Source organism: Muscardinus avellanarius (genome assembly GCF_963383645.1).
Source record: "Muscardinus avellanarius genome assembly, chromosome: 18".
Classification (NCBI taxonomy): domain Eukaryota; kingdom Metazoa; phylum Chordata; class Mammalia; order Rodentia; family Gliridae; genus Muscardinus; species Muscardinus avellanarius.
The window spans coordinates 25383934-25400521 of record NC_137804.1 but is presented as its reverse complement, the minus strand read 5'-3'; the positions used below and the strand labels follow the sequence as shown (position 1 = coordinate 25400521).

General features: G+C 37.1%; 1 protein-coding gene across 1 annotated transcript in view; it reads left to right on the top strand.

The window, feature by feature from the left end:
• Nucleotides 1-16588, top strand: part of APPL1 (adaptor protein, phosphotyrosine interacting with PH domain and leucine zipper 1) — a gene marked incomplete at both ends in the record, with an annotated part of 35484 nt that overhangs the window by 15102 nt on the left and 3794 nt on the right. Inside the window, 9 exons of the mRNA XM_080715996.1 lie at nt 1547-1693; nt 3205-3287; nt 5447-5605; nt 6379-6567; nt 9045-9087; nt 11275-11331; nt 13098-13189; nt 13593-13775; nt 16380-16432. Coding sequence (XP_080572122.1) covers nt 1547-1693; nt 3205-3287; nt 5447-5605; nt 6379-6567; nt 9045-9087; nt 11275-11331; nt 13098-13189; nt 13593-13775; nt 16380-16432 — 1006 coding nt within the window. The remainder of the gene's footprint in view (nt 1-1546; nt 1694-3204; nt 3288-5446; nt 5606-6378; nt 6568-9044; nt 9088-11274; nt 11332-13097; nt 13190-13592; nt 13776-16379; nt 16433-16588) is intronic.

Sequence of the window (16588 nt, the reverse complement as noted above, 5' to 3'; positions counted from 1 at the left end):
TTCACTAATATAGGGACCAGAGTACAGGATGAAGAGAAGGCATGAATTAATGAGTAAGTGCAATAATAGAGATTTTATTAAAATTCGAAGAGAACTTTGTTTGGTAGATTGGGTTGGCTTTTAAGAGGTGGTATTTGTATTGAAGATCACTGTTTGGGGATTGGCGAGAGAGTGTTCCCAAGTTTTAAAAAGCCTTTGCAGAGGCATATGGTAGAGTTGGGAGACTATGAAGGTCAAGAGCACTGGCTCTGGAGTCAGACCATTTGAGGATACATCTCTGCTCTGCCACAAATTTGCTTGAAGTCATGCATTTTTAAAACCATACTTTTATTTCCATATCTAAAAAGTTCAGTAATTGTGAAGATGACATTAGATGATGCATGCAGAGCTAGAATTGATGTTAGAAGGAGTGAGCAGCAGCCAGGTATGGTGGTACACATCTATAACCCCAGTTAGGAGACAGGAAGATTGCAGGTTTGAGGCTAGCGGTGGCAATTTAGTGAGGCCTTGTTTCAAAATAAAAAATAAAATTAGGGCTAGGGGTGTAGTCCAGAGGTAGAATATTCCCAGTTTCAATTCCAAGTACCCACACACTTTAAAAAAAAAAAAAGGAAAAGAAAAAAGGGGTGAGTAGCTACCAACGAGTCTAAATAGATAACATCATGCAGTTTTGTTAACAGAACAAAAACACTAATGAAAAGATATTGGAATCATTTGCATAGACATAATGAAGGTCTCAGCTAATGTTGTTATTGAAAGAAGACAAGAAGGAATACTTGGGGAGATATTTCATAGTAGAATTGACATGACCTGTGGTTGAAGGGAGAATCAAAAGTGATTCTTACATTATTTGGATGATTGGTTCTAGAGTGCTTAAGAGAGCTAAGAAATAAAGTAGAACAGGTTTTGTTGGGAAGACACTGTCTTATACTTTCCCAGTGCATTACACATGCACATATTACCTAAGCACATAAAGAACTCAGCTAGAGATAGTTTTTCTTTGGCACTTGGGAGAGTGTGGAGCAGGAGATAAAAATTTGTGACCATTGAATGACTGGTATTCTTAGAAGAAGAGAGAAGAGCCTAATGCATATAACAAGTATTCAATAAATATTTGTTATCTGAATAAAATAACCTAAGGGAGCACATATATTTTAAGTATGTGTGAAGGAAGATAAGCAAGTGGAAGTGAGGAAGAGTGGAAGGGAGAACCAGGAGAGGAGAATAGATGCTGTGAACTGATGGAGGTTGAAGACTAATGGCCGAGTTAGTAACAAACCACTCTCTGCCTTTTCTCCACACGGTAGACTTTGTTGGCCAGATTAGCTATTTACATTCTTATTTATATGCAAATATGCATTTAGTAAATGATGTGGTTGGTAGTTAAATAGGAAGATCAGGATTGAAAGATTGCTAAGATCAGAAAACTGACAGTTAGGTTCAGTTGCTAGTGATACACCATTTTCCTTTGTAGGCTCTTCCCCATAGCTACCACTGAAGATAATTCAATTATAAGGAAATAATATTTTAAACTTTTAATTCAAAGGTGAAGTATGAAGTAACAGAAGATGTGTATACATCCAGAAAGAAACAACACCAGACCATGATGCATTATTTTTGTGCATTAAATACCCTTCAGTACAAGAAGAAAATAGCATTATTAGAACCTCTACTTGGATACATGCAAGCTCAGGTAAATACTGTACTTTGTTTTGTGCTGGGTTTTAAGAAGTGCTTTTTTAAATGTCGTCAGTAGCCAGGTGTGTAATCCCAGAACTGGGGAGGCTGGAACAGGAAGGATCACAGGTTCATGGCCAATCTCAGCAACTTAGGCCCTGTTTTAAAATAAAAAGTAGGGCTGGAGCTGAGCGTGGTGGCACATGCTTCTAATCCCAGCTCTTGGGAGGCTGAGACAGGAGGATCGCACAGGTTCGAAGCCAGCCTCAGCTACTTAGTGAGACTCTCAGCAACTTAGTGGGACCCTGTTTCCAAATAAAGTATAAAACAGGTCTTGGGAGTGTAGCCCGGAGGTAGAAAAGCCCCTGATTCCACCCCCAGTATAACCAATGAATAAACAAACAAACAAGCAAATAATAAATTTTAAAAAGTAGGGCTGGGGGTATAGCTCAGGTAGAATGGCCCTGGGTTCAAACCCAGCACCATAAAGGAAAAACATGTCAGTATATTATTTTTAAAAACTTGGGGGAGAATGTTGCAAATGATGATTTCAAATGTTTTAGTTTAAGTGAAGCCACTTACATCATATTTAGCTTTGTCCACTGTAGCTGGGAAGCAGAAGCTGAATGAATTCAGAGTCACTCAATGCTGCTTCATGGTGGGGCTCAAAGGAGGATCAAGTTAGACTTTGGCCCATGTTCCTCTGAATACTTCCCGAGTAAAAATCATAAGTGAGCGCTCCAGTGCTCAAAGAAAAAAGAGACTAGGAAATTGGGTTTGGAGAATAAAGTCCAAAGGAATTTGGACAGTCCTGCATGTGTAAGTGTACGTACGATCATGAAGCCAGGCATGGGTTTGTACGATCATGAAGCCAGGCGGTGCCTCAGGCCTGTGATCAATCCAGCACTGGGAGGTTAGGACAGGAGGTCACAGGCTTGGGGCCAGCATTAGCAACTCAATGAGCTTCTATGTCAAATTAAATATAAAATGGCACTGGAGGTGTAGCTCAGTGGTAGAATGCCTCTGGGTTCAATCTCTACATCACATACATACAAAAAAAGTACTTATTCAAATTTAAAACTTATTTTGTACTGAAAAAATAGTTTATCTATGATTTATTTGAAAATGCTTTAAAATATATTTTCCAATTTTTATAAATTGTTTAGTGTACATCTGTTTTGTTCAGTTACAAAACATAAAAGGCCAGGCGTTGTGCGTGCCCATTAGCCTAGCACTTGGGAGGCTGAGACTGGAGAATCGCATGTTTGAGGCCACCCTCAGCAGTTCAGTGAGACTCTGAGCAACTATAGACCCTGTTTCAAAACAAAAAGATCCAAAAAGGGCTAAGGATATAGCTCAGAGGTAGGCTGCCTTTGGGTTCAATGCCCCGTACCACAAAATATTAAAAAAGTAAAAATAAAAAGATATTTTACTTTAATCACATATGTTGGAGATTGTTTATATGATTTAAGTATTGTTTTGTGTGTATGTTTTTATGTTGTTCAACCCTTCACTCTTCTATTCCAGATAAGTTTCTTTAAGATGGGTTCTGAAAATCTCAACGAACAGCTGGAAGAATTTTTAGCTAACATTGGCACGAGCGTACAGAAGTGAGTATTTTCCTTAAAGTTGAAAATGGAATGATGTAAATTCATAGCTGAATGCCATAATTTAAAAGCATTTGTGACTGAGGGCCGGCGGGCGGGCTCGCCTGCGCACCAGTGTTCACCGCCGTGGGCACTGCTTAGTTTCTCATCACCTTTCCCTCATGCGTAGATGCGAGTTTCATAGCAGTATCTAATTTGATGTCAATTTTAATGATACAGAGCCAGCTTATGTCTAAATGAAACAGACTCATAATAGTAATTGTCCATAAGTGAAATTAATCTCCAGATGATGGGAGTTGCTTGGGATATTACTAAATAACTCTTATTTTCCAAACCATGAGAGGTTAGAGAAAGAAAGTAGTATTCCAGTCAGGTTCAAAAGTCTGAGGAGTAATGTGATCAGCCTGAGGTATGGAGGTAGATGAAATGAATTTCTTATTTGCCATGCCGGGGATCAAATCTAGGGCTTCATGCATGCTATGCAAGTACTCTTCCACTGAGCTATGCACCCAGCCTTGGAAAATGAATGTTTTGTTTTTGTTTTTGTTTTGGTGGTACTGGAGATTGAACGTGAGGCATTCTAACTCTGAACTATACTTCCAGCTCGATTTTATTTCTTATTTGTAAATGGTCTCACTAGTTGGCTAAGGCTGTCCTCGAACCTGCCATCCTCTTGTCTCAGCCCCCCAAGCACTGGGATTACAGGGATGTCCGGTTGGGTGTTGTACAGGACAGAATAGTTTGAAAATTCCTCCACAGGTAGGCATTCAGTGTTAACTCCATTGGGTTTGTTTTATGTGTTTGTGCTTTTTTTTTTTTTTTTTTTTTTTTTTTTTTTTTTTTTGAGGTACTGGGGGTGGAACCCAGGGGTAGTCTACCTCTGAGCTACACCCCCTATTTCTTATTCTTTATTTTGAAATAAGGTCTCACTGAGTTGGAAAGGGCTTCATTAAGTAGCTGAGGCTGTCTGTGAACCACAATCCTCCTGTCTCAGCCTCCCAGATGCTGGGATTACAAGTGTGTGCCACCACACCTGGCTGTGTTTGTGTTTTTTAATGTAATACTGGGAATTGAACTCAGTGACATTCTACCTCTGAACCACACCCCCAGCCCTGGTTTTTTTTTTTTTTTAAACAGGGTCTCATACTAAATTATTGCATGATGCCTCAAACCTGCGATCCTTCTAATTCTGTTTCCCAAGTACTGGGATTTCAGGCTTGGGTCACACCTGGTGGCTTCATTAGTTTTTTAATTTTAATATTGTTTTCAAAATATGTAACTTTCATTTGAAATTTGAAATGTAAAGTTGTTCAAGAAGCATTCAAAGGTATGTACAAGTTGGGCGTAGTGATGCACACTTTTTTTTTCTTTTTTTTTTTTTGGTGGTACTGGGGTTCCTGGAAGCCTTTCTACCTCTGGGCTACACTCCCAGACCTATTTTTACATTTTCATTTTGGAAACAGGGTCTCCTAAGCCAGCGCACATGGCTGGCTTCGAACCTGCGCGATCCTCCTGTTTCTGCTCCCAAGCGTGGGGATTACAAGCGTGCGCCACCACGCCCGGCAGTGATGTACACTTTTAATCCCCACGCTTGGGAGGCTGAGACAGGAGGATTGCACAAGTTCAAAGTCAGCCTCAGCTACTTAGTGAGGCTCTCAGCAACTTAGTGAGACCCTTTTTCCAAATAAAATATAAAAATAGGTCTGGGAGTGTAGCCTGGAGGTAGAAAGCCTCTGGGTTCCACCACCCAAAAAAAAAAAAAAAATGTGTGTACATATATATATATATATATACACACACACACACACACACACACACACACACATACACATACACATTATATATGTACAAAACAAATATATAGGTAAATGTGATTGGTAAGGCTGGGCATGGTGGCACATGCTTGTAATCCCAGCATTTGGGAGGCTGAGACAGGAGGATCATGGTTTGCGGCCAGCCTTAGCTACTTAGTGAGGCCCTTTGCAACTCAGTGAGACCCTATTTCAAAATAAAGAATAAAAAATAGGACTGGGGGTGTCACTCAGAGGTAGAATGCTCCTGGGTTCCATCCCCAGAACCGCAAAAAAAAAAAAAAAAAAAAAAATCGTAAGGAGATATTTGGTAGTGGTAGCTGGTTGTAAATAATCTGTTCTCTGTATTAGTGTTCGCAGGGAGATGGACAGTGACGTAGAGATCATGCAGCAGACAATAGAGGATTTGGAAGTAGCCAGTGACCCTTTATATGTGCCTGACCCTGACCCCACCAAATTTCCTGTCAATCGAAATTTAACCCGAAAGGCTGGATATCTTAATGCTAGAAAGTAAGAAAACTATTGTTATTTCCATACGTTGTAAATATTGTAAGGTAATACCAGATGAGTATATCATTGATATTGGCTACCATAGTATTTTGATTTTACTAAAGATTGAACTTTGTAGAGTATTTTTATTTATGTTGCTTGTTGACAAATGGGATGGATGAATGCTTTTCAAAGTAAAATTCCACCTAGCTACTTAATGAATAATTTATAAGAGATGTGAAAACAACTTAAGTTTAAAAAATCATCATATTGACCACACTTTATGTCAAATTACAATATCAAGTGAAATTTTAGTTTCTATGTGAAGATTGGATAAAATAGGTTAATTGTAGGAATAAAATTAATTTGTTTTGAATTTATTACCTTGGAATATTAAAACATAACTTATACTTTATGGAGCATTGTTATAAGAGCTATAGTTTGATAATTTCCAGCTGTGTTTTGAAAAGTGTACATATATCCATACAAGTGAGTCAACATACATAAATTCATTTTAGAGACGGAAAAACTGATATTTATATTTTCTTTGCACTTTGATGCCTCTTTTGCAAGGTGGCTCTTTGTAACATTCTTTATTTTATATCTGGCTATTGATAAGGTAATTTTAAGTGTGCCATTATTAAAATGTGAATATACTTTCTTTTTTTTTTGAAGATTTAAAGAAGTTTATTAGAAAGATAGAAATACAGAAAATAGAAATACAGCTCCATACCAGACTGGCATGGAGGGGTGACTCGAAATGAATACACCCTGAATATACTTTATTTATTTAGTAAAACAGGCTTGGTGTCATCTACCTGGGATAGACAGTTCTACTTCACGCAGGGTGGAAACTTAATGAGTCAAGCCCGTGGAGATGTCGCAGGAGGCCTGGCCATGGACATTGACAACTGTTCAGTGATGGCTGTGGACTGTGAAGACAGGCGATACTGTTTTCAGATTACCTCTTTTGACGGAAAAAAGTTAGTATTTTTTTTCTTCTCTGAATAAAATCTGTATTTTAAACTGTTGAAATGCATGGTAGTTCCTTTTGTTCAGAAATGTAGTAGTCATTTCAGACTTACCATATCTTAAAGAAAATGTGCTTTTTATTATTATTTTTTAATGGTCCTGGGGAGTGAATCCAGCAGCACTTTTACCACTGAACTATATCCCTATCCCTTTTCATTTTTTATTTTCAGACAGACTCTCACGAAGTTGCCAAGGCTGGCCTCAGACTTGTGATCCTTCTGCCTCGGCCTCCTGAGTAGCTGGGATTACAGCTCAGCTAAGATAATTTGCTTTTTATTTTACAGGAATGAGTGAATTTTATTTTTTGACTTGGTTAAATTATTTCTTAATATTTTGAGATTGTTGAGGCAAGATCAAATGGTAAAGACCTGTGAGTTAATGTTATGACTGGTCACTGAAAATCCTGCATTGTATGGAAAAAAATAGCACAAGTTAAAGGATTTCAACTGTGGGGTCATAAAGTTCAATGTTTGGATCCATTACTGACTCTCTGAACTTAGACAAACTACCTAACTGTCCTGATTTCCACTTTAATACATGTAAAATGTAGGGAGAGGAGAGCTATAATTTCTATTCTGTAAATTGTTGTGAGGAATAGAAATTTAGCGTATAGAACATGCCCAGCGTATAAAAGGTGCTAATAATAGTGTTTTTTTAAGTATCATATACTTCTGATTAGATTATTTTGTCTATTAATGTTTATGGTGCCCCTTTAAACAATTCTATCTTTCCATTAAATGAGAATCTAGAGTGTTTAGGACACAATATTGAAAGCATAGAAAAATACAAAAAGGAATATGAAAAGAACCAGAGGCAATAATTAACTTTTTATTTGTTGCCTTCCAGTTCTTAAACTGACTACATTTTTTAAATAGTTGAAGTAGTACTGTATATATAACTTGGATCTGTAGCCACTTATTAAAAACATTTCATAATGGAAGCATTATAATCTTTTTAAAGACTTAATAATTTAAACATTTTTCAAATGATGAATGTTTAGGTTAGCTGTGATTTCTCCCCCTCTTAATTACTGATTTTTGACCTTTGGACTTTATTAATGTTTAGGAGCAAACTCTGGGTTCTCTGAAAGTAATTTTCTTCTTATACTTTTGCACATTGAAATATTATGAAAATAAATAAGTTCAAACTTCACTCCTTAGAAATATATTATGGTTCACTATCTTTTATCTGAATGGTTGTTAATTTCAAATGCCTTCTACAAACAGAACAAATACCAATATTATGTGATAGTTATCACACTAGATTAGGAGTTCTTTTATTCATTTATCAAAATTACCAAATTGTTCTGGGCATGGTAATGCACGCCTGTAACCCCAGTGCTAGGGAGGCCAAGAAAGGAAGATTACAGGTTTGAGAACAGCCTTAGCAAGTAGTGAGATTCTCATCAACCTAGTGAGACCCTGTTTCCAAATAAATAAAATGGGTCTGGGGGTATAGCTCAAAGGTAGACTGCCTCTGGGTTCAATCCCTAGAATAAAAAAAAAATTTACCAAAATGTTAATATTTTTATTATCAGTACTAATATATTTTAATTTTATTTTTTGCTAATGCTTAACATGATTTCCCATTTCTGGTGTAATAGGAAACTAGTAAAAATTATTTTTCCCTAACTTTTAAAATATTAGTATCATAGAATGGCCAAATATTGTTATGTTAGTGATTCACATATTGAAGTTTTGATTTAGTCATATTTAGTCAGTTTCTCCTGCCAGTAATGAAGTTAGCATTTTTCTAGTGGGGTTACAAGTGCGCACCACTGTGCTTGTCTCAAGTGTACTTTCATTGTTGATCTTTTGAGGGCCAGCACCAATTTCCATTTTGGAAATATTCTATCTTGGTGGAGACAGCCCAAATCAGTCACTAAAATCTTAGTCCTAATGTCTCTGGTACTTCCATTTTTCTAAAATGGTGTGGGTTGTATTTTCTTTTAAAAAAGTTGAGGTGAGAGCCGGGCATGGTGGCGCACACTTGTAATCCCTACGCTTGGGAGGCTGAGACAGGTGGATTGTGCAGGTTCAAAGCCAGCCTCAGCTACTTAGTGAGGCTCTCAGCAACTTAGTGAGACCCTGTTTCCAAATAAAATAGAAAATAGGTCTGGGAGTATAGCCCGGAGGTAGAAAGCTCCTGGGTTCCACCCCAGTACCACAAAAAAAAAAAAAAAAAATTGAAGTGAGTTGGGTATGGTGGTACACCCTTGTAATCCTAGTACTTGGGAGGATTGCAGGTTTGATAGCCTGAGCAAATAGTGAGACTCTCATTAACCTAGGGAGACCCTGTTTCCAAAAAATAAAAAAATAAAATAGGGCTGCAGGTATAGCTTGGAGGTAGATGCCACTGGGTTCAATCCCCAATACCACATTAAAAAAAAAAAAATGTTGAGACTGAAACTTTTTCTCTTTTTCTCCAGGTCTTCAATTTTACAAGCAGACAGTAAAAAAGACCATGAAGAGGTAAATTTTTATTTAGTCAATTTCTTTTCATTTTTCTTTTTTTGGCACTGGAAATGGTACCCAAGGGAATTCTACCTTGGAGCTACATTCCCAGACATATTTTTATTCTTTATTTTGAAAAAGGGTCTCGCTAAATTGTGGAGGGCCTAACTAAGTAGCTGAGGTTGGTCTTGAACCTGCAATCCTTCTGTCTCAGCCTCCCAAATACTGGGATTACAAGTGTGTGTGTCACCACACCCAGCTCTAGTTATTTCTTTAGCAGCATTTAAAAATATTTTTTGAAGCTGGGCATGGTGATGCATGCTTATAATCCTAGTACTTGGGAGGCTGAGGCAGGAAGATCACAGGTTCACAGCCAGCCTCAGGAACTTATGAGGCTCTCTGTAACCTAGTAATACCTAGTTTCAAAATAAAGAATAAAAAATAAGGCTGGGAGTGGAACCCAGAGGTAGAATGCCCCTGGGTTCTTATACCCAGTACCACAGAGACACACAAAAAATTTTAGGACAAAACTATATTTTACAAAATTCTAGTTAATTAAAATCTCATTTTTAAAAACCTTTTGTTCTCAAGCAACAAGTTTCTCACCGAATTTCATAGTTGGAAGCAACCTTAAAGATCATCGCTCTGATCTGAAAGGCTCAAGAGCTCGACCTTTGTGGCGCTTGTCTTCTGGCAGGCTGTTAGCATCATGAGGTGGTAGTTTTATTTGTTCTCTTCTCTCACCAACCCTTGAGACACTATTTACTGCAGTAAGAACATAGTGGCAGCAGATAGGACACAGCAAGAAGCAACTAAAACTTAAAATCTTGGGGAAATGAAAGACAGAAAAACAAAAATCTGGGAGTCTTTGTTCTTCCTTACAAGCCTTTTAGTTTTGGCTCCATTTTTACTTCTAGTATACCATGTATGGAAGGTAAGGCCTGCCAACTTTGTTTTGAGAAATATTCATCCATGAAAATATACCAAAGCTTGATTTTTGAGACTTTATTTAGTATTTTAATTGTTAGTAAAAGACATAGTTGGAAATTTTGTAGCTCTACTTTTACTTCTCCTGGAAAAAAAGTTCATATTAAAGCTTGCATTTGGTCTATGAGGAGTACAGGCAAATGTCTCTGCTCTCTGTATGGTTTACCAAGAAAATATTAGAGAGCCCTTTCAGCCCTTTCAGGCACAGGGTTCCTTGAGAGTGAATCAGAAGATGTGCAACACAGAATATCTTCCATGCTGGGAGAAGGGAAGTACTTAAAATATATTTACCACTAAGATGTTTCTCTGTAATTCTTTTGTTTGGATTGGTGTTAATTATGGTGTCTTTTTTTTTTTTCTTTTTTTTTTTGTGGTACTGGTGATGGAACCCTTCTCCAGGCTATACTCCCAGACCTTTTTAAAAATATTTTTATTTGGAAACAGGGTCTCTTAAACCAGAGACTGGCTTCGAACCTGTGCGATCCTCCTGTCTCCGCCTCCCAAGCGCAGTGATTGCAAGCGTGCACCACCACGCCCGGCTAATTATTGTGTCTTAAGTTCAGACTTTTTTTGTGTGTGTGTGTGTGTGTGTGAGCCTGAGGATGAAACCCAAGGGCATTCGACCTCTGAACCACCCCCTGCCCTATTTTTTTCTGTTTTTTTTATTTTGAAGCAGGTTCTCACCAAGTTCCAGAGTGTGTAAGTAGCTGAGGCGGCCGCAAACTGCGATTCTCCAGTCTCAGCCTCCTGAATGCTGGGATTACAAGCGTGTGCCACCACGCCTGGCTTAGACTGTATTGTTTGGTGGGAATTAAGGAGAAGGGACGTAATATAAAAAGATATAGACTATTAGATTACAATTTAACAGGATTATCATACTTTTTATTTCCATCTGTGAAATAAAAAGATCTTTAAAATAACAAACCAACTGAGTGATCTCTTATATTCATGTTTATTTTGAGTATAGTCTTATATTTTGTTTATAGCAAAGTGTTCTTTTGTTTTGGTACTTGGATTTAACCTAGGGCCTCACATGCTAAACATATGCTCTACTAGTGAGCTACACCTACCAATCCACAATGTTTTCTTGTAAGGAATATTATTGGTTACCTGTAATGAAACTTGTGTTTCAATTGCATATTGAACATTTTTCTTTAGAAGAAAAGCTTTTTGAAAGCAGTATTATTAATCATATTTTTCTGTTTTTTCCTCTTGCAGTGGATTTGTACAATAAACAATATATCTAAACAAATATACTTAAGTGAAAATCCAGAGGTAATATTTTTGTTTTATGTTATAAATGTCTAGCAAATTGAATAATTCTGTCACTTACATGGTTTTTATTAATTGGGTCATAATTTCTCAAGTTTTATAATCTTTTAATTTGATTTTGAATCTGTAGCTTTAATATATGCTGTATGAGTATCTAAGAACAATTTATTTCAGGTGTCAGTGAAACTAATAAATAGTTACTGGATATTGACTATTTAGCTCTTTGTTGAGTAGGAAAATGTAGAAAAAAAGAGGCCACAGATTCTGCCCTCTGTAGCCTCTCTCTATAGTGAGACAAAACTAAAACCTTAAGTAGCATTTCAAATAGAATGGATTGAGATTCAACACATGATGACCAACTAGAGGCTTACGTTTTGACTGTTAAGTTTGGTCCACACCTTCAGTTTTAGGAAAAGTTCTGTAGAGACGATGGAAATGGAAACTTGAGCTGGGATTTCTATTTTGAGAATAAGAGAAGTCATTGCAATAGTCCCTGAAATAGTTTTACAAATTTTATTTTAGTAAGAAGGATATAAAATTTGATGCGCTCCCCAGTGTAGAGATAGTGGTAGAGGTAGTTGAAATGTTCAGGTGGAATCATGAGCTACCAAAAACTGGAAGGTACCAAGTGTGTATACTGCATAGTGGTCCTAAGACAGGAGCTGTCTAAATCTGCCAGTCTTGAACACAGGGCTGACAATACTGGTTGAGGAAGGATTTCAGCTGGGAAGCCTTACTCTTAAAAATCTTATACATTGATATAATGGTGAATTAGGTGGGAGGATCTAGACTAGTTAGTAACTGATGTAAGGATGAAGGAAATTAATAAAAATAACTTCTAGGTTTCAAATCCAGGGGAGAAAAGAAAAATTTGGAAAAGAAGTAGAGTTCTGCTTTTATGCAAATAATTCTGAGGTGCTAGTCAGGACACACAGATGCCCAGGAAGAAGTTTGAACCAAAGGAACAAAAATCTCATGACCTTCAGAATAAGAGTAATTTTTTTTTTTAGTTTTATAATAAATTCAGGAGTTTAATCTTAGAAAATCATTGCATGCCAGGCAAGGTGGCAAACTCCTGGAATCCCAGTGACTTGGGGAACTGAGGCAGGAGGAGCACAAGTTTGAGGCCATGGACACTTAGACTCAGTCTTGAAAATAAAAAGGGCTAGGGATGTGATGCAGAGGTTGAGTACCCTTGGGTTCAGTACACAGTACCATACACACAAAAAAATAATGTTTTTTAACTTTAAAGTTTTGAAAATATTCACAATAACTTTATAAATTGATAAATATGTTAGATATTTCTGAGTGTAAATACATTCTGGAAAATTATGAAAACCTTACTAGCAAAGTTATAAAATAATAACTTTTATATTTTGTGAATATTTCCTATTCCTTCTAAATTTTTTTACTCCCCAAATGTATTGAATGTCTACTGTGCCAGACACTGTGTTAGGTTCTAACAGTGCAGACTTTAATCCTAAATATCTAGTAGTTAAAATATTGTAGAAGAAAATATTTTCTCATTATGTATGTTAGTAGAAAAACAATCATAAATTTCTAGATTATAGGAAAAGGAAACAAGATTATAATGTTGTGAAATTATATATTCCTTAATTGTAAAGATAGAATGTAGAACTACTTTAATGTCTCTAGTTTGTATTTTAAGTGTAACTGAAACATTCTGACAGTTCAGAGTTATATTTGAACTTTTGGTTTCTTACATTATTAATATTAGTCTTTTTAAAAAAAAAAAAAAATTACAATAGGAAACTGCAGCTCGAGTAAATCAGTCAGCTCTGGAAGCAGTCACTCCTTCCCCTTCCTTCCAGCAGAGGCATGAGAGCCTGCGGCCAGCAGGGTGAGTTAGCACAATGGATGTTATTTTAAGAACTATGTGGGCTATTTAAAGTGTTAGCACTTTGACTTTAGTAGTACTGCTTACATTAATGCCAAAGAGTTCCCTTAACAACAGAGAAAGTGTCTTTTCAGAATGGTAAATGTACCAGTAGGAATGTTAAACAAATGATGATTTCATAGTTTCTTAGTGTGTCCAACTAATTCTTTAGATTGAGGTGATTTATGGCTTTTAGTCTAATAATTGGAAATAAATCTGTTTTTAAATAAGTGTGTGTTTTTACTGAAACTTGCTTTCTTTTCTCATTGACTTAAAATGCAATTTTCTTTGGCTATAGTTTGTAAAGTGTTCAACTTCCAAAAGAAAAAACTAAATGCGGTGACTTCTTGCTTTTCTTTGTGCTTAGACAATCTCGGCCACCAACAGCTCGGACCAGCAGTTCAGGATCCTTAGGATCTGAGTCCACGAATTTGGCTGCCCTCTCTCTAGATTCACTTGTTGCTCCAGACACCCCAATACAGTTTGACATAATATCTCCAGTGTGTGAAGATCAGCCCGGCCAGGCAAAAGCCTCTGGTCAGGGAGGCAGGTAGGTGATGCATCAGAGAGACGTAGTGCTATGGTCTGCGTATTTAGACACCTGAGAGTCATCTCTCACATATGTACATCAGCTGTGGTGGTGGTGTGGTGGTGTGGTGTGTGTGCATGTCTTTCTCTGCCTGTGAGGTATATTCCCATCTGTATTTTATATTTATTTTATGGGTCCTGCCAAGTTACTGTAGACAGGCCTCAAACCTGCAATCCTTCTGTCTGAGATTCCCAAGTACTGTGATTATAGGTGCGGGCCGCTCTGCCTGGCTTTGTTTTGCTTTTTTAAATTACCTAACATGATTTTAATAGTTTAAATTTTAATTTTAAGAACATACAGGCCTTGTCTCCTGCCTCAATTTAAAGGAGTTAATTTAATTCTAAAAATGTTGCATCTGAATTGCTTATTAGGTTTCCTCCTTGGACATTTGGTCTTATAACTATAAGAGAAAGTTGATAGCTCTATCATTAGGTCATAGCACTATTTTTATTTTAATTAATTTATTTATTTGATACTAGGGTTTGAATCCAGGGACATTCTACCTGAGCTACACCCCTAGCCCTATTTTATTTTTTAGTTCAAAACAGGGTTTCACTAAGTTGCCGAGGCTGTGCTTGAACTTGAAATCGTCCTGTCTCAGCCTCCCCAATACTTGGATTATAGGCATGTGCCACCATCTCTGGCTGTGACATATTTTAAAAGTTCTTAAGGGTAATACTTATGCATTAGGTTTGTTAGAAAATATTTTTATCAGGAAAAGATCTTTAGGAAGGTACTAAAACATGATCACGTCTATGAATTACTACTGAGTCATCTTGTTTGTACAAGGAGGACTGTGTCTCTGACTATGGACAAGGAAACATAACTTATGGAGCAAATCATTTAAGTATGTTGGGCACGTAAATAGACTGGTATTAACTTGGATATGAATGGCTGTGACAAGTCATTTACATTCGATCATAGAAATATACTTAGTGTTTGATATAATAGTCCAGTAATGACTTAAAGAGATTAATTTCTTTTATCTTAGTGCCAGTATCATTTTAGAACTATTTAGCTTTTTGCTTTCAAAACTTACTTTGAATTGTATTTTCCCCTGTATTGTGAATGTGCAATAAGCCAAGCACACTAAGGAAAGAGAGATATCGTCTATCTCTAGTCACTTTTCTTCTTGCAATTTTGCTTACATCTTAAGAAACACAGGGTTGTTTTTTGTTTGTTCTTTTTTTTTTTTAATAGTTCCAGAGATCAAACCTAGGGCCCTGAGCATACTAGGCAAGAACTCTACCATCAAGCTGTATCTCTACATTAAAGTTCACATCATTATAGTTAACTTGCAACATATATTTAGAGAACTTTTTTTTTTTTCAATTTTGCCGTACAGTGGCATTCTACCTCTAAGTGACACTTTCAACCCTATTTTTTATTTCTATTTTGAAACAGGGTCTCACTAAGTTGCAGAGGGCCTCACTAAGTAGCCAAGGCTGTTTGGGAACTGAAGTCCTCTTGTCTCAGCCTCCCAAATGCTGGGATTACAAGCGTGCGCCACCATGTCCGGCAGAGAACTTTTTTTTTTTTGGTGGTACTGCTGGGGTTCCTGGAAGCCCTTCTACCTCCGGGCTACGCTCCTAGACCTATTTTGACATTTTTATTTGGAAACAGAGTTTCCTAAGCCAGCGCGCACAGCTGGCTTTGAACCTGCGCGATCCTCCTGTCTCTGCCTCCCAAGCGCGGGGATTACAAGTATGCGCCACCACGCCCGGCCAGAGAACATTTTAAAAAGTCTTTTTCCAGGCAAGGCACACACTATAATCTCAGTATTTAGGAGGTTGAGTCAGGAGGATCACAGGTTCAAGACTAGCCTCAGCAAGAACTTAGTGAGACCCTTAACTCAAAAATAGAATGGTTCTGGGTTCAATTCCCAGCACCAAAAGTAAAAAAGAGGCAGCTGGGCTTGTTGGCCCACTCTTGTATTCCCAGTACTTGGAAGGCTGAGACAGGAGGATCCAAGTTTGCAGCCAGCCTCAGCTACTTATTGAGGCCCTCTGCAACTTAGTGAGACCCTGTTTCAAAATAAAGAATAAAATCAGGCTGGGGATATAGCTCAGAGGTAATATGCCCCCGAGTTCATTCCTCATTACTGCAAAAATAGATAGATAGATAGATAGATAGATAGGCAGACAGACAGACAGACAGATAGATAGATAGATAGAGGCTTTTGTAGTCTTAAGAAATCCCTGGCATTTTTCTCAAACATCTAAGATAATAGTTAATGTTCCTCTGTGTTAGCTTATTTAAATTTAAGAAATTTTGCAGGATAGTTTATTATAATGTTGAATTTTTTATGTATGAATGAGTCTGAATTTCCAAGCCATGTATGTCTTCCAAAATGTAGCATCACTGAGTTCAGCCTTTTAACTGTGTGAGGACAGAAATCATGCAGTAATTTGATCATTAGTATCGTTCCCTAACAGGATGGGCATTTTAGAACTTTTTAAAATATATGTACAGAGTTTTAGTTTTTAACTCTGGTTTCATTGATTAGATTTCTTCTATGTGGTGCATGGCTTTTCTATTGTTCATACCTTTTTCTAAACTTTTCAGGCGTACAAATCCATTTGGAGAATCTGGAGGAAGTACAAAATCTGATACTGAAGGTAGAAGAGATGTGAAATATTCTTATATTTAAGAATTGTTTCTCAGTAAACTGGATTACAAGTGTGCACCATCATGACCAACTTTGTTATGCTGGGGTTTTTTTTAACTTTATAAACTTTTTATTTACGCATAGTATCTTAACACAGTTAAACTTA